This window comes from Rhyacophila brunnea, unplaced genomic scaffold (genome assembly GCF_057557595.1).
Source record: "Rhyacophila brunnea isolate RB1 unplaced genomic scaffold, BYU_Rbru_1.0 scaffold_5, whole genome shotgun sequence".
In the NCBI taxonomy this organism is placed as follows: Eukaryota; Metazoa; Arthropoda; class Insecta; order Trichoptera; family Rhyacophilidae; genus Rhyacophila; species Rhyacophila brunnea.
The window spans coordinates 4,314,283-4,332,666 of NW_028233170.1; the positions used below are offsets into that span (position 1 = coordinate 4,314,283).

The 18,384-nt window shown below is 34.8% G+C and overlaps 1 protein-coding gene across 1 annotated transcript; it reads left to right on the forward strand.

The window, feature by feature from the left end:
• The first annotated feature begins 6,942 nt into the window (after window positions 1–6,942).
• Zw (glucose-6-phosphate 1-dehydrogenase Zw) lies at window positions 6,943–11,570 on the forward strand. The gene has a single exon (XM_085956101.1). The coding sequence runs from the start codon at window positions 7,310–7,312 to the stop codon at window positions 8,798–8,800; it is 1,491 nt and encodes a 496-aa protein (XP_085812227.1). The 5' UTR covers window positions 6,943–7,309; the 3' UTR covers window positions 8,801–11,570.
• The last annotated feature ends 6,814 nt before the right edge of the window (window positions 11,571–18,384 follow it).

The following is an 18,384-nucleotide window of genomic DNA, read 5'->3' on the forward strand; positions in this document are numbered from 1 at the left end:
ACCTACTGAGTTCGTACATAGATGACAAATTTTCACTTTGTAACAAATAAACGGTACTCAACAAAGTAAGTAAAAAAAAAAGTTTAACCACAAAGTTAATGCTTTAAATATGAATAAAATCGTCAATTCAATAAATACCAGTTACCCACAAAAAAAAACAAATAAGTAATACTATTATTTATAAGATAATATTTCAGAATAAAGTGCAAAACCAAGGTAAAAAAAGTTGGAAAAAATAATAATTAAACACAAAAATCCTCTTGGCAAATAGGTAAGTACTGCATAATATTTATTTTTTTAATTATTAATAACCATGTCTTCGCTTTTTGTCCAAGATGATTGTTAGTAGTTTTGAACAATCACAAACACCCAGACTTTGACAAAAACACATAAATACTGTGTCCTCACCGGGCTCGAGCCCAAAACTCTCGGGTAGAAGGCCAGCGCCTTACGCACTGCACCACGAGAACCGCCTACTGCATTTATTATTAAAAACTATAAAATGCCAGTTACACAACCAACAAATAAATTTGTATATCAAAATGAAGAGCAAGACAAAACTAAAAGATTCAGACAAATATATTTTAAAACAAAAATCAATAAGCTAATAGATAGGTACACCTACTCAGTGGCGCACCCAGGATTTAATATTGGGGGGGGGCCAAGGAGGTGAATGTTAATTAGTCCCATAGGCTCTTTTTCTTCTTCACAGCCTAATTTCTCGTTTATCGGTCTTTTGTCTATTGCACTCGGTGTACCTACACCATGGTCCCCACATCCTGAAACGGGCCCTCAGGCTAGGATATTTGACGGCCCCCCTACCTACCGCTAAGATTAAAGGCAGTGTGAAACACTAAATTAATGTTTTCCAAATTGTGTTTTAGTTCAAATTAAGTAATTAAGTATTAAATTAAAATCTACTTTAATAATGGAGTTGTCGAGTATCGACACATAATAATCAAAAAATATATTGCACAATTATATAAGTAATTGAAAATGTTCATGGCCATGAATTATAATAGCGCCGCAGGCGACTTTTTTTACTATTAAAGCTAATTTATGATGTGTGTTTATCTCACTTATCTGGTCAACCCGACACGCCGGGCCCCCAGGCTAGAGCTCTGTCAGCCCTCCCAAGCTATGACCTATACCACTCCGGAATTCGGGTGGACACGGAAAATTTTTTGACAGTTCCATTAGGGATCGGGTTTCTAAAAAACCGACATTTTCGAAATTTTTGTGTTAGGTTGCTATAAAGTTTTTTATAAAGGTGCTGGTGAATTACATTCTGATAATTTTTATTTTGGGGGGTGCCAGGGCCCCCTGCCTCCCCCCCCTGGGTGCGCCACTGCACCTACTGCTATTATTAATTATGGTATTTTCTACGTATATATTTGACTGTTTTAGGTAATGTTATATTAAAAAGGCAAAGTTGTAGCATTTTACGTTACTAGGAACTTTAAAGGAGAAGTTGGAATATTATCAGATCATATTATGCATTGGTCTCCGATTCATCAGCGATACTGATGATATTTGTATGTCCTCCCGTCGCAGCGTCGTGTGTTGAACTGAGCTGCGGACGTGTCGCTGAGCGACCATTTGTCGCCCGTGCGCGGGCTCCCATATAAAAGTACAGATACGGTGACAGTTTCGTCACTCAAAAGTCGCCGGCTGGAGGAACTAAAAAGTCACACAACTGTCACGTCGCTTCGTGCGTGCACCTCCATATACTGCAATGTATTTTGACGCAGCGACGAAACTGTCACCGTGACAAAAGTCACCCGTGCGCGGTAGGGCTTAGTCTATTATACTCGTAGTATTCGTCTTGCAGAAGGCGAGTAAATACTTGAAGCGAAGTGCGTTTTTACGCTACATTATGTAGTGTTTACAATTTACATAATATTGTATGTACCTACCCAGCGGTAAAAAAAAATACAAAAGGGTTTCATCGTACAATCTCTTTGGTTTCAAGGGACACTCGTTTGTATTATATTACCTACTTTATACCTAATAATATCTCCTGGAGAAGATAAAAGTAAAAAGAAGATAAGAGTAAAACATCCTGTTCACATTTCGGTGTTTAGGCAGGGCTCAAAATGAACCGGAGCGCAGCGCCGGCTCGTGAAATCCTCGAGACTATCGCTGACAGAGATTACAAAATCCGTTCAGGTTCCTTCCTTCAAAAATTATTCATAAAAACATTGTTTTCATACAATATGAAACTTCAGACGCAAGATAAGAAAAATATCTAAGACAAAATTATGTCGTTAACCTTGTTGGTTTGAGCATAAACCCGATTTTTATAAGCAATTATGGACAATCGAGAATATTTTGATCGATTTCAATAATTTCCTTTGTCGGCTGTTATAACTTGCGACTTGGAAGGCCACCCCTAGCTCTCTCCGCTCATTTCGGTCCCTAGATATTTGCTGCCACCATAGCTGCCACGTACATCCACCGATATTTATGAGCTTGTCTATCCAGCGGGTTTTAGGGCGCCTCTGTGGCCGTTTAGTGCCTCTTCGGTACCACTGTATGACGCCATTTGTCCAACGCTTGTCCACTCGCCGAGCTACACGCCAACCCATTACCATTTCATCAACTTAGAGACCTCTATCACATCGCGTACTTTGTTTGCTTCCTTATCCATTAGTTTCTTTTGTGATTTTTACTCGTACAAATATATAATATATATGTAGGTATATTAAAACATGCCTATTTTATGACGTTCGAATATTTTAGTAAAGTAAGTGTACCTAACCTCTCTTCGACGATACCAATGAAATTAAACCTTAAACAACAACATATGAGCAGTGCGTCCACAGAGAAACACTAATAATAAAAAATCTAACCAATACCATATCTAATTTGTATTTTAGTTAAATTAAAACAAATAAGACAACATGACTGACGAAGTTTATTGTGTACTATTGATGTCGGATCTCCACAGCCTATCTCCACCCTCCGCCACAGGTGCTTACCTGCTCTACAGCAGGTCGTCTCGGAAAAGGTTTGAACTTAAAACTTCCATTATATACCTATAAAATATAAATAAAGCATTTTACCTAAAACGATATACAACATCTTAGACACAGTGTAGTTTGATGTTATATGCATGCTCCTCAGTGTCGATAACGTCAAAAAGTTAATAGGTACCTAGGTAGGTATAAGGAAAAATAGTTGAAACCGCGCCATATTTTTTAAAATTAATTCATTCCTGTTTCGTAACCAATACCTATCTACGTATAAGTACCGGTCATAAAATAATGCCGATGTATACCTAATAAATAATTATTTATTTTACCTCATCATCACTACTGCTAGATAACTGGTCCAATATGGCCCCTTCCACTGTTCTCGATCATTTAGTAACTTGATCAGTTCGTCAATCCAGCTGATTTCATGGCGGCTTCGTGGCCGTTATGTACCTAGGTCATGGGCCCCACATCATACAGCGGGCCCCCAGGTTAGGATCTTTGGCGGGCCCCTCTACCTATCGCTAAGGATAAAGGCAACGCTCTACAGTAGTGTTTTCCAAATGGTGTAGGTACGCGGTAAACGTAATGTGTAGGTATGTTTAGTATTGTATTGTATATTTTAATACATCCATTTGAAATATGGAGATGTCGAGTATTGATACACAATTAAAAATTGTATCGTACAACTACATAACTTTAAATAATAATATTATTGAAGGAAAAGGCGACTTTTTTTACTAATAAACCAAATTTGTAATGTGTGTTTATTTTACTTATCTGGTCGACTCGCCTCGCCTGGCCCCTCCTGAGCCCGGGCCCCCAGGCTAGAGCCCTGTCACCCCCCCCTTTGTGGGGCCCATGACCTAGGTACTATTGTTACTAGGTAGCATTTATAAATCCTAAATTATCCAGGGCTCGAAATGGACCGGAACGCACCGGAGCGCTGTTCCTGTTCGTGAAATCGGTAAAATTATCGCTCCGTCTCGTGGAATAAATAATTTGACCGTCTGAGCTGGATAGGCCATATAATAGAAAATATAACACACTTATTTTTATGAAAAAAAACACATAAACTTTGATAACTTTACTATGTAAAAATCTTCAGAAAACTGTCGAGCGCTCCAGTCCGTAAATTTTTCCATTTCGAGCGCTGAAATTATCTTAATAAAAATAAGCGAATGCGCGATTGTAAAGAAAGTATAAGATTATGCTTTTATGTAAGTACGAAATAATTAATCATTTTCAATACCATTGTTTGCGATAGTTAATACCTACCTAAATGTAAAATATTTTTTTGCACTGAGAATGTATGCTGCCGATCGTATCTTGCACATGTTTGAAGTACATTGCATGACCTCAATTTAGTTTAATATTGTAATATATTATTATTAAAACTTTTATATATAAAAAAAATATTAATAAGTATACCTACCACAATGTCATGATACCTATCATCTGGATAGAAAAAAATAAATCAAATCTAATTCCGACGTTACCGTTTTCAAGTGGTATCAGCGTATAGGTTGTTTACATGCCTCCCACGAAGAGTACCGACTGTCTGCATGAGAGGGAAGCGAATCTAGCCTTTGGGGTTTGAGGTTTCGAATAATGGGTAAAGCCAGCTGACCATCTCCTGCATGGAGCCAGTCTCGAGTACGGAACATGAAAATGGAAATGTGAATCCTGCCGCCCGGGTGTCTCGCATCCCTTATACCCCCGTTTGGCGCATCTCTGTACGGATACTGGCATGACCTAGGCCCTAGCTAGAAAAACGCAAGAAGACTGGCAAGAGGCAGAGCTCCTTGGTGTGCTGCGTGGTGTCTAGGAGCTAAATAGCGGATACGTAACTATTAGAAGATTATTTTATAAAAATCGAATAGACGATAATAGTTATGTCGGTGTCGGTACATATTGTTTTTCAATTTGTGTATGAGCCAGAGTATGGACCTACTAGGTTGAGCAAACGGCTGACACCCACTTCTCGTAAAAAAACAAGATCTGTTAATACAAACCTTCACTGTGTGGATGCCCATATGATTCTATTAGGATCGGACATGGTCGGATGGTCGGTGTCGGTACATATGCATTTTGTCGATAAGAGCAGGATTTACCAAAATTTTCCTGCAATGGAACACTTCGTAAATCCTGAAAGTTTAACGAACACATTGCTTATTTTGTACCTAAGTAAATAATACATACCTAATCAATGAATTTTAAAAAAATGAGGGTAAAATAAAAACTATTTTTAAAACATACCTACACAACTAATAAAAAAATAAGGGAATCAAAGAGTACCTAAATAATATAATATAATAAATAATAATATAATAAATAATAATATAATCAAATAAAAATGTACCTAATTTCAGAGAGAACTTTGGTTCACAAAACGAGTACCTACGCACTGACATTTGTGTGCTCCCTCTGTGGGAGGAGTCCAATCTCTTTGAAGGGAATGAAATTCAATGACTTCAATGATTTTGTGTCTTTGGATTGCAAATCTTCCTGATATCAGGCACAATATTATAAAGTTGAATTCTTATATTTTGTTGCAGCATTGTAAGAAAATCCTGCTTCGCATAAATATGTCGTAGTAAACGGAAGTAAAGCAATAGTACCTAGCTTGTTTTGACAAACTTGGGGGTATGTACCTTTCTGATCAATTCGCGGAACACCTAACTAGGCACGTTCAGCGGAACATCAGTGTTCCGGGGAGGAACATAGTTTGGGAAGCATCTTTAGAGAATACCTAAAGTCCTAAACAAATAAATCAATGGTGTATAAGAAATTTTAAATAATTTAGTAATTTATTAATATGTAAGTATGTAGGTACATAGTGAAACTTGTGTTGTCTACATATTCAATAATAAATGGCCAACCAAATAACCCATAGCCTGAAGCCAACACATTATTGCAAGATAAACCAGTGGCGTGACTACCGCGATAAGTTAATTAAAACGGCAGGTAGGTAGGCCTACATACCGATAACACAAACCAGGTCTGGACAAACGTTTGCAGACCAAAAATCTAAATTTATATGATGTTCTCCAACTGTCAAGGTCGACCATAACATTATTGTACTTACTAGGTACCTATATTTTATTAAATTATAATAATAATAATTACACTAAGTAAGTATATCATTCAATTTAACAATGTATTTAAATAATATTGTCTTAATAAGTAGTCTTAATATAGGTACTTACACAAGATTTGAGAAGGAAAGTTTATTTTAATTGTAATTAAGCTCGTCTATAAGTCTAGGCCGTCCTATAAATCCGTCATTTTTGATATTTAATGTCAAATGTATTAGAGGTTGGTCACCACCGCCAATCCTACATAGGTAGGTACCTAGGCATTAAATAAATTATTGATGACCACAGAACAGATATTTCTGAGTTCCCTGTTGATGACAGTTCAGGTAGGTAGGTATATGTTTTTTGCAGAATAATAAAATTATTGTTTTATAATCGGACTCAGCGTAATCAACCTACGCCACTGATCAATATTCTACAGGTAAATAATACGTCAGCGTGAAGGTTGCTGGGTCATTTATTACCTACCTAGGTATACGTATTTTTAAAAGAGTCTGGTTAGGTCACCTTGAATAATAAAGATAACTGATTTTTTTCTAACGCGATTTTCGGTGCCTAATTGTGAATCACATTATTTTATTTACTATGTACCTACCTTCATACCAATTTGATTATAATAAAATTATTATAAAATTAAATAGCTATGGAATTCAATAGTACGGCCAATAGTCGATGTACACTGGATTTATCGGTTATTATCTTCTCTGTGTACCTACATCCAGTAAAAAAAATATAATTTTAACGACATATCATTTTCTATAACTTTGAATAATTCTTTATTTCACTGTTTGGCGATCGCTTCGCGAAGTGCGAACAGTAAAGTTCATAGTGCCAGTGCCACTTTACGGTACACAACTATACGTATTTCCGTGATTGGTAGAACATGGGTAGAACTGTCACTTGTCAAAATAGTGTTATGGTGATCGGGTCGTAGACTTTTAACGTATAAGTTATAATTATAAATTAAAACATACGTGATGGCTAATCAAGACTCCAAAAGAGATCAATGAAAATGATATGATATGACTCATTAAAGTTGTAAAATACTGGGACTCCGGCAAATCGTTCAATGACACTGGGTGAGAGTGCGACCGCGTCTTGTCGAATCACAACTTTCAAGGTTGTATAGTATTTTCTATGCCCGCTGCGAAGCGCGAACGTCTTTCAGTGCACCGCCGACCGCCGTTGTTGATATTTGTCTCTGCGAACGAACAGGTTGGTTAAATAATCGGCAAAATGAATTCGCGATCTTCGTCGCTCGTCGATACGCTGAGCGCGCACACTTTCGTCGTCCTCGGCGCCTCAGGGGACTTGGCAAGGAAGAAGATTTACCCGACCCTCTGGTATTTATATCGCGATAATCATCTGCCTCCAGAGATCACTTTCGTCGGATACGCCAGAACGCAGCTGACCGTTCCAGAACTGAAAGAAAAATGCAGGGTGCATTTAAAGCTGCATCCACACGAAGAAGAAAAGTTTGAAGAATTTTGGAGTAAAAACACTTACGTAGCCGGCGCGTATGACAAATTGAGTGACTTCGAACGACTGAACGAACACATCGTCAACAATGAATACAGCGCTTCGGCAAACCGTCTCTTCTATCTTGCCCTGCCGCCTTCTGTATTTGAAAAAGCCACGATCAACATTAAGAACTCTTGCATGGGAAAAAAGGGATGGACAAGGGTCATCATCGAAAAACCATTCGGAAGAGACGCCGAGAGCTCGCAGAAACTGAGTGATCACCTCGCGGGGCTATTCCGTGAAGATCAGATGTACAGAATCGATCACTATCTCGGCAAGGAGATGGTGCAAAATTTGATGACAATACGGTTCGGTAACAGGATATTTAGCCCCTCGTGGAACAGAGAAAACATCGCTTCCGTCCTCATAACTTTTAAAGAACCGTTCGGAACGCAGGGGCGCGGCGGATACTTCGATGACTTTGGCATAATAAGAGATGTGATGCAGAATCACATACTCCAGATTCTCTGTTTAGTTGCGATGGAAAAACCGACATCCATCGATCCGGACGACATCAGGGACGAAAAAGTGAAAGTTCTCAGGTGTATCAATCCTATCGAATTGGAAAATGTAGTGGTTGGGCAATATGTCGGAAATCCTGAAGGACAAGGCGACTCTGCTCTCGGATATCTCGATGATCCGACCGTCCCAAAAGATTCCGTGACTCCCACCTACGCCATGGCGACGCTTCAGATCCACAACGAACGCTGGGACGGGATACCTTTCATTTTGCGCTGCGGCAAAGCTCTCAATGAAAGAAAAGCCGAGGTCCGGATTCAGTATCACGACGTGGCGGGAGACATATTCAGCGGCAACACCAAGCGCAACGAGTTCGTTATCCGCGTTCAACCCGGCGAGGCGCTCTACTTAAAGATGATGTGTAAGAAGCCCGGCAGGTCGTTCGATGTAGTCGAGACTGAACTCGATCTTACGTACAGTTCCAGATACAAAGAAGTGGAGATGCCGGACGCATATGAGAGACTGATCCAAGACGTCTTCACCGGATCGCAGATGAACTTTGTTCGCAGCGACGAACTCCGCGAGGCGTGGAGGATCTTCACTCCTCTCTTGCAGCGTCTCGAACGTGAGCGGGTGGTTCCCGTCCCATACCTGTACGGAACACGGGGGCCCAAAGAAGCCGATGACAAACTCATGGCGAATAACTTCAAGTATTCCGGTTCCTACAAGTGGCACAGTAAGTGCTGAAATTAATATTCTAAAATAGGGTAGGTTATTATTTTACATTAAAAAATATTCATTTTACATTCGACATAGGTATATGTTTACTTACCTAAGAAAGTAAATTTTAATATTACATCAATACTGGCTATTTTTCTTTCAACCTCTATTGGGTTCTAAGCCGATGTATTATGACATCATTAAGTATACTTTTATCTATTATATTTACAATACTTGACTCTTCTTTTGCAATAATTTTTTTCCTGGTGTCTGTGTTTAAGTACTATGTTAAAAATGGAAATTCAATAAGTATTTATTTATTATTTTATAATTCAATGTGTAGTGATATATGTGTTTGTGTCTATGAATGTCATTATCTTATAATATAATGGGTCCTGCATCACATATTATAATATTTTAATATCTGGGAATAGAATTACAAGCTAAACTGCCGTCTCCTGTTTGAATAACCTGCTGTCAATGAAATGAAATTTGTATGAGCAGGGTTGAAAAATGAAAGCGCATTTATTTTTCAGATGCAGCGTTCATTATAGTACAAGTCAATGTTGAATGTATATTATGTATTTGAGAAATTATTATGTGCAATGTCTTACATATTATATGCAATTAATATGTTGTATGTTTAGGACCGAAAAGATGTAATGCTCAATCATTCTGTACATTGGATGTACGTTACTACAATGCATATTATCAATTAATGTGATAATCATATTTTAATAATAATATTATACTGTAAGCTCTAAGCTTTGTCTAGTTACGATTCTTCTTTTTATAATAAAAGATTTGTTATACACAACCCTGTAGTTTGATTTAAAACCTTCACTATTTGAGGCGCCCAGTAACAAAGTGGGCCAAAGGTACCTTGATGTTTTTTACAGGTAGGGCGAAAAACTGTAGTTATGCTTTTGACAATGTATATTTAAGTATTATATTTTTCCTAATATGTATACTGTAACCTTTCCTGAATACTTTTAAATAGTAAATTTAATTGACATCTAAAATATGTTCTCGGCCACTTTTGATGCTGACTATTTTAGTTCTATACTAGTTTGGCCGTTTTTGATATTCATTTACATTTTAAAAGTCGATTTAGCATAGGTTCTGCCGTTTTTGATGCACATGTAAGAATGGTAGAGATATTGATATAAAGAATTTTTTGGTATTAAAATGTAAATAACGCTGAAAAGTGCCTTTGACCCACTTTGATACTGGGCGCCTCATTTATTCTCGGACAATTATGATTTAATATTATCTACCGCCAAAAACAACACCTGAAAAATATTAATACTACCATGATTTTAATAATTAACTAGATACTGCATGTCATGTTTTTATTGACATCTCTACATATCGAAAAAAGATGTAACACTCAGTTTTTTCAAAATAGGTTTTATCGGATATTAACGTTGTACAAGACTAAATACACGTTATGTCCAAAGGATGTAAGTTGCAAACATTGATTTACTATCTAAATTTAGCTGGCAATTTAAAAAGAAATGAAGTGGGAAAAACGACTTAACGATCATTTTTGTTGGTTTTTCTTTAATTACGAGGGTGGGTCAATAAGTCCTTAGAAAAGCCGACAGGTGGCGCGACTAGTACTGTAAGCGGTTTGTTTTCATGCAGCGGCACTACCGATTCAGTATGCTGCGAAGTTTCAATCAGATTGGTCGGGTTGTTGTGTGTTTCTCGTACATTTAAAAAAAAATTTTGCTTGTGGAAAATGGAAAAATGGAAAATGGAGAAAATTGAGTTTAGAGCTGTTATTAAACATTTTAATATAAAAGGGTTAACAGCAAAGGAAATAAAAAATGAGTTGGATTTAGTTCACGGCATATCTGCTCCTTCACTTGCAACTATTTATAACTGGTTAAATGAATTTAAACGTGGTCGTACATCAACAAAGGATGAACCACGCTCAGGACGTCCTGTAGAGGTGACTACACCAGAAATGATCAATAAAATCCACGATATGGTGTTAAGTGACCGAAGATTAAAGTTGAGTGAGATAATTGAGGTTACAGGGATCTCAAAAGGTAGCGTCATTTCTATTTTACATGACAAATTGGGCATGAAAAAAATTTCTGCAAAATGGGTGCCGCGTTTGCTCACAGTCGACAATAAACGCAATAGGGTGGTGGCCTCTAAAGCCTTGTTGTCCCCCCTTCAACGCAATCCGGATGATTTTTTTCGTCGCTTTGTGACTGTAAATGAAACATGGATACACCACTACACTCCCGAGACGAAAGAACAGTCAAAGCAGTGGATTGCGAAAGGCGAACCATGTCCAAAGAAGGCGAAAACCGTAAAATCAGCTGGTAAGGTTATGGCTACTGTATTTTGGGATGCACGTGGAATTATTTTCATTGACTATTTGGAAAAGGAAAAACAATAACAGGGGATTATTATGCATCTTTATTGGACCAGCTAAAAAACAAAATTGAAGAAAAACGGCCTCATTTAAACAGGAAAAAAATCCTCTTTCATCAGGACAATGCCCGTGTTCACACATGTTTACGATCAATGGCTAAAATTGAAGAATTGAAGTTCGAATTGGTCGACCACCCACCGTATTCGCCAGATTTAGCCCCCAGTGACTTTTTCCTTTTCCCAAACTTAAAAAAATGGCTAAGTGGACAACGTTTTTTTTCAAAAGAAGAAGTCATCGATCGGACAAATGCTTATTTTGAGGACCTTCCGAAAACTTATTTTTCTGACGGTTTAAAAAAAATTGAGAAACGTCTAACCAAGTGTATTGAGCTCCAAGGAGATTATGTTGAGAAATAAAAAAAAAATACAAAAATAAAAACTGTTTTAATGCTTTTTCTAAGGAATTATTGACCCACCCTCGTAATATCACATTAGGCATATAAAAACCAAATTATTAATTATCATGCACTTCACGGTTATGTCTATTTTGTATTATAACCTTAACCGAAAACCATAACAAAACGTTTTTGTGCCTCCTGTAAAATTTGATTGTGTGGATTATGTCCTTTTTCCTTTCTACGGACGAATAAATATGTACTTTCCTTTTCTTTTAACATTTAAATAACATTTGAGATGATGAGGATTATTAGTACAAGTAATGTGTAATTAAAAATGAGTTAGAAGCAGTTTTCAGATCACCACTTATCTTATTATGCGTGAAATAAGATTCAAACATGTAGTGGCGTTGTTTGAAAAGATATAAGCATTTTATTATCCCATGGACGTGGTGTATAAAATGTCATTATTATTTTCATAGCAACCATATAATAATATTATTTGAATGTTTTAAAAACATAAAGAAAAATATCAAATTATTTTAATGGAATAATAATAAAGGATCGAAACCCTCATTTACTAAATGTTGTAAATAGAGTTTGCAAAACCATAATTTTACTTTGAACTTGGTCACCGAAGCACATGTAATCGTTCAACCGTCAGCACCTCAAATATACTAATGATTAGGTACTTAACATATTTGTAGATTAGAAATTCATAAAAAACAATTAAAACTGCATACCTACTTATACTCCTATAAAAACCACTAATTGACCTCTATAGAGGTCAATATACCAAGAAATTTCATTAAAAGAAACTTTACTACGTAAATTGCCATAAAGAGAAGTAATGATATGGAGATATTCAAGAGATATTCAATAAGCGTTGCTTACTAATTTAGTTACCCAATTAATTGATTATAAATGTTTTTTTTTTTTGAAATTATAAAATTTTCGTCTTGTAGGTTTCAGTGTAAACAATGTATATATTATTATTTAATATTCTGTATAATTATATACTACATACTTGTTCAAAATACGGTGTTAATCGATAAACACTATTTTGACCTTTGGGGTTACTGTTTATTTCCATTTTACATACACAACAGGTATTTCTAACTTATTAGTTTCATTGTTGTAAGTATATAAGGCAAGATCAATAATTTTAATATTCTACGACTGACTGTGGTGATCGTAAGTCAGTAGTGCAAACTCTTTACTTAACGATTATTTAAACTAGTGTTTCTTTACGGCGGTATAAACGCCCCCCTGTGGGAGTTTTAAATATAGTTTTATATTTTTAGCATTTGGGGGACGCTGCTGAAATCCGAGTGACGGATGACCCTTGTCCTTATGAAACGGGCGCGATGATTTATTTACGTCAGTGTATCTGAGTTCTTCTGTATTAAAATCAGTTTAATATAAATTGGCCCTTATTTAAAGATGTCAGGAAAACAGAAGAAGTGTCGTCAATTTGGTTTTGTTCCTTCTTCTACAAATTAACAATTGCTAATATATTTACTCTGTCAACATGTATTTTCTAATGAGGCAATGAAGCCATCGAGGTTAAATGAAGATTTTTTGAAGAAACATCCCGACAAAATTAATAAAGACATCGTACTTTCAAGAACTTGGAAAACATTTCAAAAGATTAATACCGTCACTGATATTTTTATGAAGATTTAAAGTTAGAACAATAAAGGACTAATCATATCTTATGAAATAGCATCAATTTCTATTTAAAAAAAAAATGTGTAGCTTGAAATTCACTTTATTTATATCAAATTGAGCGTCAATATTGTGACCATATCATAAAATGATTGGTATGTAATAAAAAGATGGGATCCTTTAACGAATTCCCATTTTATAAGGTTTTTTGAAATTGTGTGATTATCTTTGTCTTTAAATAGAATTTTTTTTTAACGTTTTTAGATACGCATTGATTATTTAAAACACTTATAAAAAATTATCTATTACTTGTCTCAAAATAAAAGCTTTGTATTTTTCTACCCTGGCTTGCCTGTTCTTCAAGCCAACCGGATTCCGGCGACCTGGAAGGCCGCTATATACAACCTACAGAGTGTATACGGCGGAGCTACGGGATGCTGGTTTGACCTGGAACGAAGCAAGAAGACTGGCGAGCAACAGGGATTCTTGGAGGCGCCGCGTGGTATCCATATGCTCCAGTTAAGGGGCGGATATGGACAAAGAAGAAGTAGATTTTTCTAGAACGTGCCTCTGGTAGGCAGCACATTCACACTAATAAAGGATTGCGAATATACATTTATGATACTGTATTCCTTGAAGATAACGGAATTTTCGCCTGTATCGCTAACATACTATAATTGTTAATTTTATATATTATTTACGTATTTTTGTTACATAAAATAGTATTCTTTTAAACCTCTCGCTCTAATGTTTAAGAATATAGTCATATTTCGGTACATAACTGTGCAGTGGTGTTAAGATTTTTTACGTTTATTAATTTTTAAACGCATTTATGAAACCATTAGTATAATTTATTACGAGATAATTTTTGTAAAATATTCACGATAAAAAATTATATTGATAATCTCTGTGATTCCAAATTTGACAAGAATTAGGCATTTTATTATTCAAAAAATCGGCAAGATTAACACATTTGAAGCCTAACCTAACCGAATTTTTTTTTAAACGGTACATGTTCAAACATGCGCGTCAATATCATTTTACTCCCTACTTCAATTATAGTTTGTCAATTTATGGCTACGGCCGTATGTTGTAGCTTAACCACTGGGGAATAACAAAAGAAATGGCGTATTTCAAAAAAACACTACCTTATTCTTAGGTCAATAATTATTATAAAGCAATCATTATTCATAAGATGTTTATCACACTTGAATGGTCAAAGACATAGCTTATAATAAGTATCTTTAGAATCATCTTCAAATGTGTTAATCTTGCCGATTTTTTGAATAATAAAATGCCTAATTCTTGTCAAATTTGGGATCACAGAGATTATCAATATAATTTTTTATCGTGAATATTTTACAAAAATTATCTTGTAATAAATTATACTAATGATTTCATAAATGCGTTTAAAAATTAATAAACGTAAAAAATCTTAACACCACTGCACAGTTATGTACCGAAATATGACTATATTCTAAAACATTAGAGCGAGAGGTTTAAAAGAATACTATTTTATGTAACAAAAATACTTTATGCAGTCATCAAATGTTTAAAATAACTATAAAGGATAATAAGGCTTCAAAATTATATAAATAGATTATCTACAACGTCCAAGGAGTATCCAGGATCATGGTTTGAAAATACAATAAAAACTCAATTTTGATCGTCGACGAGCACGTGGGCCGTTAAGGAATTAATTTACCTACTTTAATTTAACATGCTAAACATTATAACGCAATTTGATAAGCATTTCATGTAACAACTACTAGTGAAAATCGTAGTAATTCAATAAGATGCCCGTAGCTTAATTGGAAAAGCATACTGGCGCGAATCCAGCTGATACAGGTTCAAGTCCCGTCTGGTGTCATATTTTTTTCTACAAAATGATTTTTTCTAGTGTGTATATATGTATGAGTTGTTTTAAAATTATGTATATTCAGTATATTGAATGTTACATTCTCAAATCTTGTTTATTCATTGAATATTTTATGAAATAGTGGGTATAAAATATATATATTTTGATGCAAACTTTCAATATATTGCTTGACATAGCTTTCAAATAACATCTAAATATATTTTGATAACTAAACGAAAATTTGAAAAAATATTTAATAACCGAAATCCATCTTTCAAAATATACATATTTTTTGTTTTAGTCATCGGATGTTTGCTATGTGAAAAGCTGACTAGAATCCCAATGATTTTTTTCATTTCACACAAGTTTTCACTGCCAGAACTTATCAAAGCATATAATGTCACGTCAGCCCATTGACCAGTTAACTCGTGCATTCTTGTAAACGTCATAACTTCTGAATAAACGGTTTTTCTATATTTTCTAAACAATATTTATCATTTTATTGTGAAAATATTCACAATAAACTCGAGAAACATATTAATTTGGTAAATTTTCACAAATATTTCTCATTCTGTACTTATTACATATTTTTTGAGGGATTTATTTTATTTCAAAAATCGGCTTGCAGTGATAAGGTTAATAATATTATTTTTATAAACATCCAATTTAAATTAAATATCTCTCTCGGATTCATTTTTGTGAAATACAACCTCAAAGTAATGATATATAGGGAACGCCTATTGCTCGGGAAAATGAAGCCGTGTTTCTTGTGTAAAACGTACAGTAGAACCTCGATTTTATTATTATCAACTTAACTATGAAACGTTATACTGTCGTATTGCTTCTCAATACGGCTACCAAATTCGACCACTAACATTATATTTAACACAAAAACAATAAATTTCAGCAACACGTGCTCGCAGTTTTTAAATGAATTTAATCAGTCAAATCCATATTTACCGGCTACGTTTATAAAAAATATTTAATTCAGCCATAGAAATTCTATCTTACTCTAATGCATAGTGCGGAGATATAAGAGTGCCGAACGCTTACTCACTCGCAATTATGGTTCGTTTTTGTTCAGGCCTTGAGTACAACCTAACTTCAATACATTGTGTCAGACAAAATCATACGGATGCTATCAAACAATTTTCATTTGTGTGCGGTATTCTGTTATTTATAAAAAAAAATCCTAAACATGGTTACCTACTTAATGATAATTAAAATGACCTTCAACCGAATTATCATTACTAATTGTGTGCTCTAAAGAAGCACACGTGAGGGTCGTGAGTGACATGAGCATTGTTATCATATCAATGTATGAAACAATAAATTATTGATATGAATGTCTAAATTGGAAAAAGTACATTGTTGCGGAAAACGTCTTGAATACAAATTCATATAAATAATGTCTTTGCCAACGAGTCGTTTTCACAAAACGTTTACTGACATGAGTTTATCATTGAAAAAATCAACCTAATGCAATTTATACTTTCATTTAAAAGTGGAAACTTCAGTGAAACGCAAAAAATTCTCTAGGTTTCGAGACACTTTTTAACATAGCAAACATCTAATGAATAGAAGAAAATATGAATATTCATTAGTCATCAAAAATGTTTAAAGGTTTTTCAAACGAAATATCAAAAGTTTGCATCAAATATTGAAGAAAATAAAAGTGGAAAGTGTTTTTTAGACTCACTTTATCGTAACAATAAATAACTATTTTATAGCTTTCAATCATTTCATTCTCTGAGATATTATTAATAGTTCAAATATTACAAGAAGTAATTTTTTCTTCTTCGCCAAATGATTGCATAATTACGCAGTTGAAGCAATTTCACAAAAGTGGCAACACGTCTTTCTGTGTAATTTTTTTTTCATTTTTTCGATCAAATCTTTACAGTAAAGTTTAAAAGACAATACTAATAAACTCTATGCTTGCACTCAAAAAAGAAATCATTACAATCAATATTTGTTTTAGCACAAAAATGACCATAAAAAAGAATGTTTAGTTTACATTTAGTGTCTAGAAGTATTGTCTAGATATATTCATAGAAATGGAACGGCTGGATAAAGGGGTCTAGATCTAGCTGTTGTCTGTAAAGGTGGATAAATTCGGAGGGTTGGAACGGACCCTTTTTTGAGTTGTTCCGCTCCAGGGTCTGCTCCGCAACGGGTAAAAAGTTTTAATGGGTATTTTATGGATACAAATGTAAAAAAATAGTAGTTTTGGAGTAAGGTTTATTATTCATCCTTTTCATTATTAATTCTATTAAACAAAATTCCGACAGCAAATCGTCTTTTACTATCTGCATCTTCTGTCAAAAAAGTGATGTTATTTATCACTCCGCAGTGCTGCCGTATGTCAAATAATTCTAGTGTTACAAAGTGTCAAATACAATATTTTCATTGGATTTTAGGACAAAAATTTAATAATAAAAAATATCATCTGGAACAGTGGAACACTACAAATTTTCGGTGCTCCGGGTAAAACCCTATTATTCCGTGCTCCTGTTCCAAGCTCCGCTCCAACGCTCTGGATAAATTACATTCAAATCAAATCAGGGATATTTTTTATTCTGTATGATCTATCCACCTTTTCTATCCATAGTTCACGTGGACGAAATTGCTGGCTTAGAGACGTAAGTGACTGACGAACTAACTGATTTTGAGGCCCCCAAAAATCAAATAAAAACCATGAATCACATCATTGAGGATGACAATGAGACACATAATATTAGTGGTTTAATTTTTATTTTCGAGTACGCATCTGTTTGAGTAGTAGCCCCCTTAGTATCAGGGATTTTGTGTTATGCTTTAATCTTTTATACAAAATTTATGAGAAATACGCATCTTTTAAGATTCCGGTATAATTTTATTATTGAATCTGTGATGAATCGAGCGTCGTATGCATTAAAAAAAATCAATCACTGCTGGTCGATATCGCTAGTAGTAAATAAGATTAATAAAGTTGCACTAAATGAACTAAGTGCAGATTAAATGTGAAATATGTCAGTTATTATTAAGTATTTTTGCAGCCCTCATGTTTATTCTATCTGTATACCGCATTATCATAATGTTGTGTGCATTAATGCATTTTCTATTGCTATTAATTCATTTATCCACGAGTGATTATGGGTTCATTACTCTTAGTGATTGTGTATTATTTTGCAATGACTAGCTACTCTTTATTTTCATTCCCTTAGAGACAATAATTTTACAAGATAACTCTAAACAAAGACGTTCTGTAGAATGCCAACAAACTGCATGTTTTTGACTTTAAGAATATAATTTTACAA

Excerpts from the sequence above, each read along its gene's own strand:
- Zw (XM_085956101.1), top strand. The coding sequence starts at position 7,310 with ATGAATTCGCGATCTTCGTCGCTCGTCGATACGCTGAGCGCGCACACT.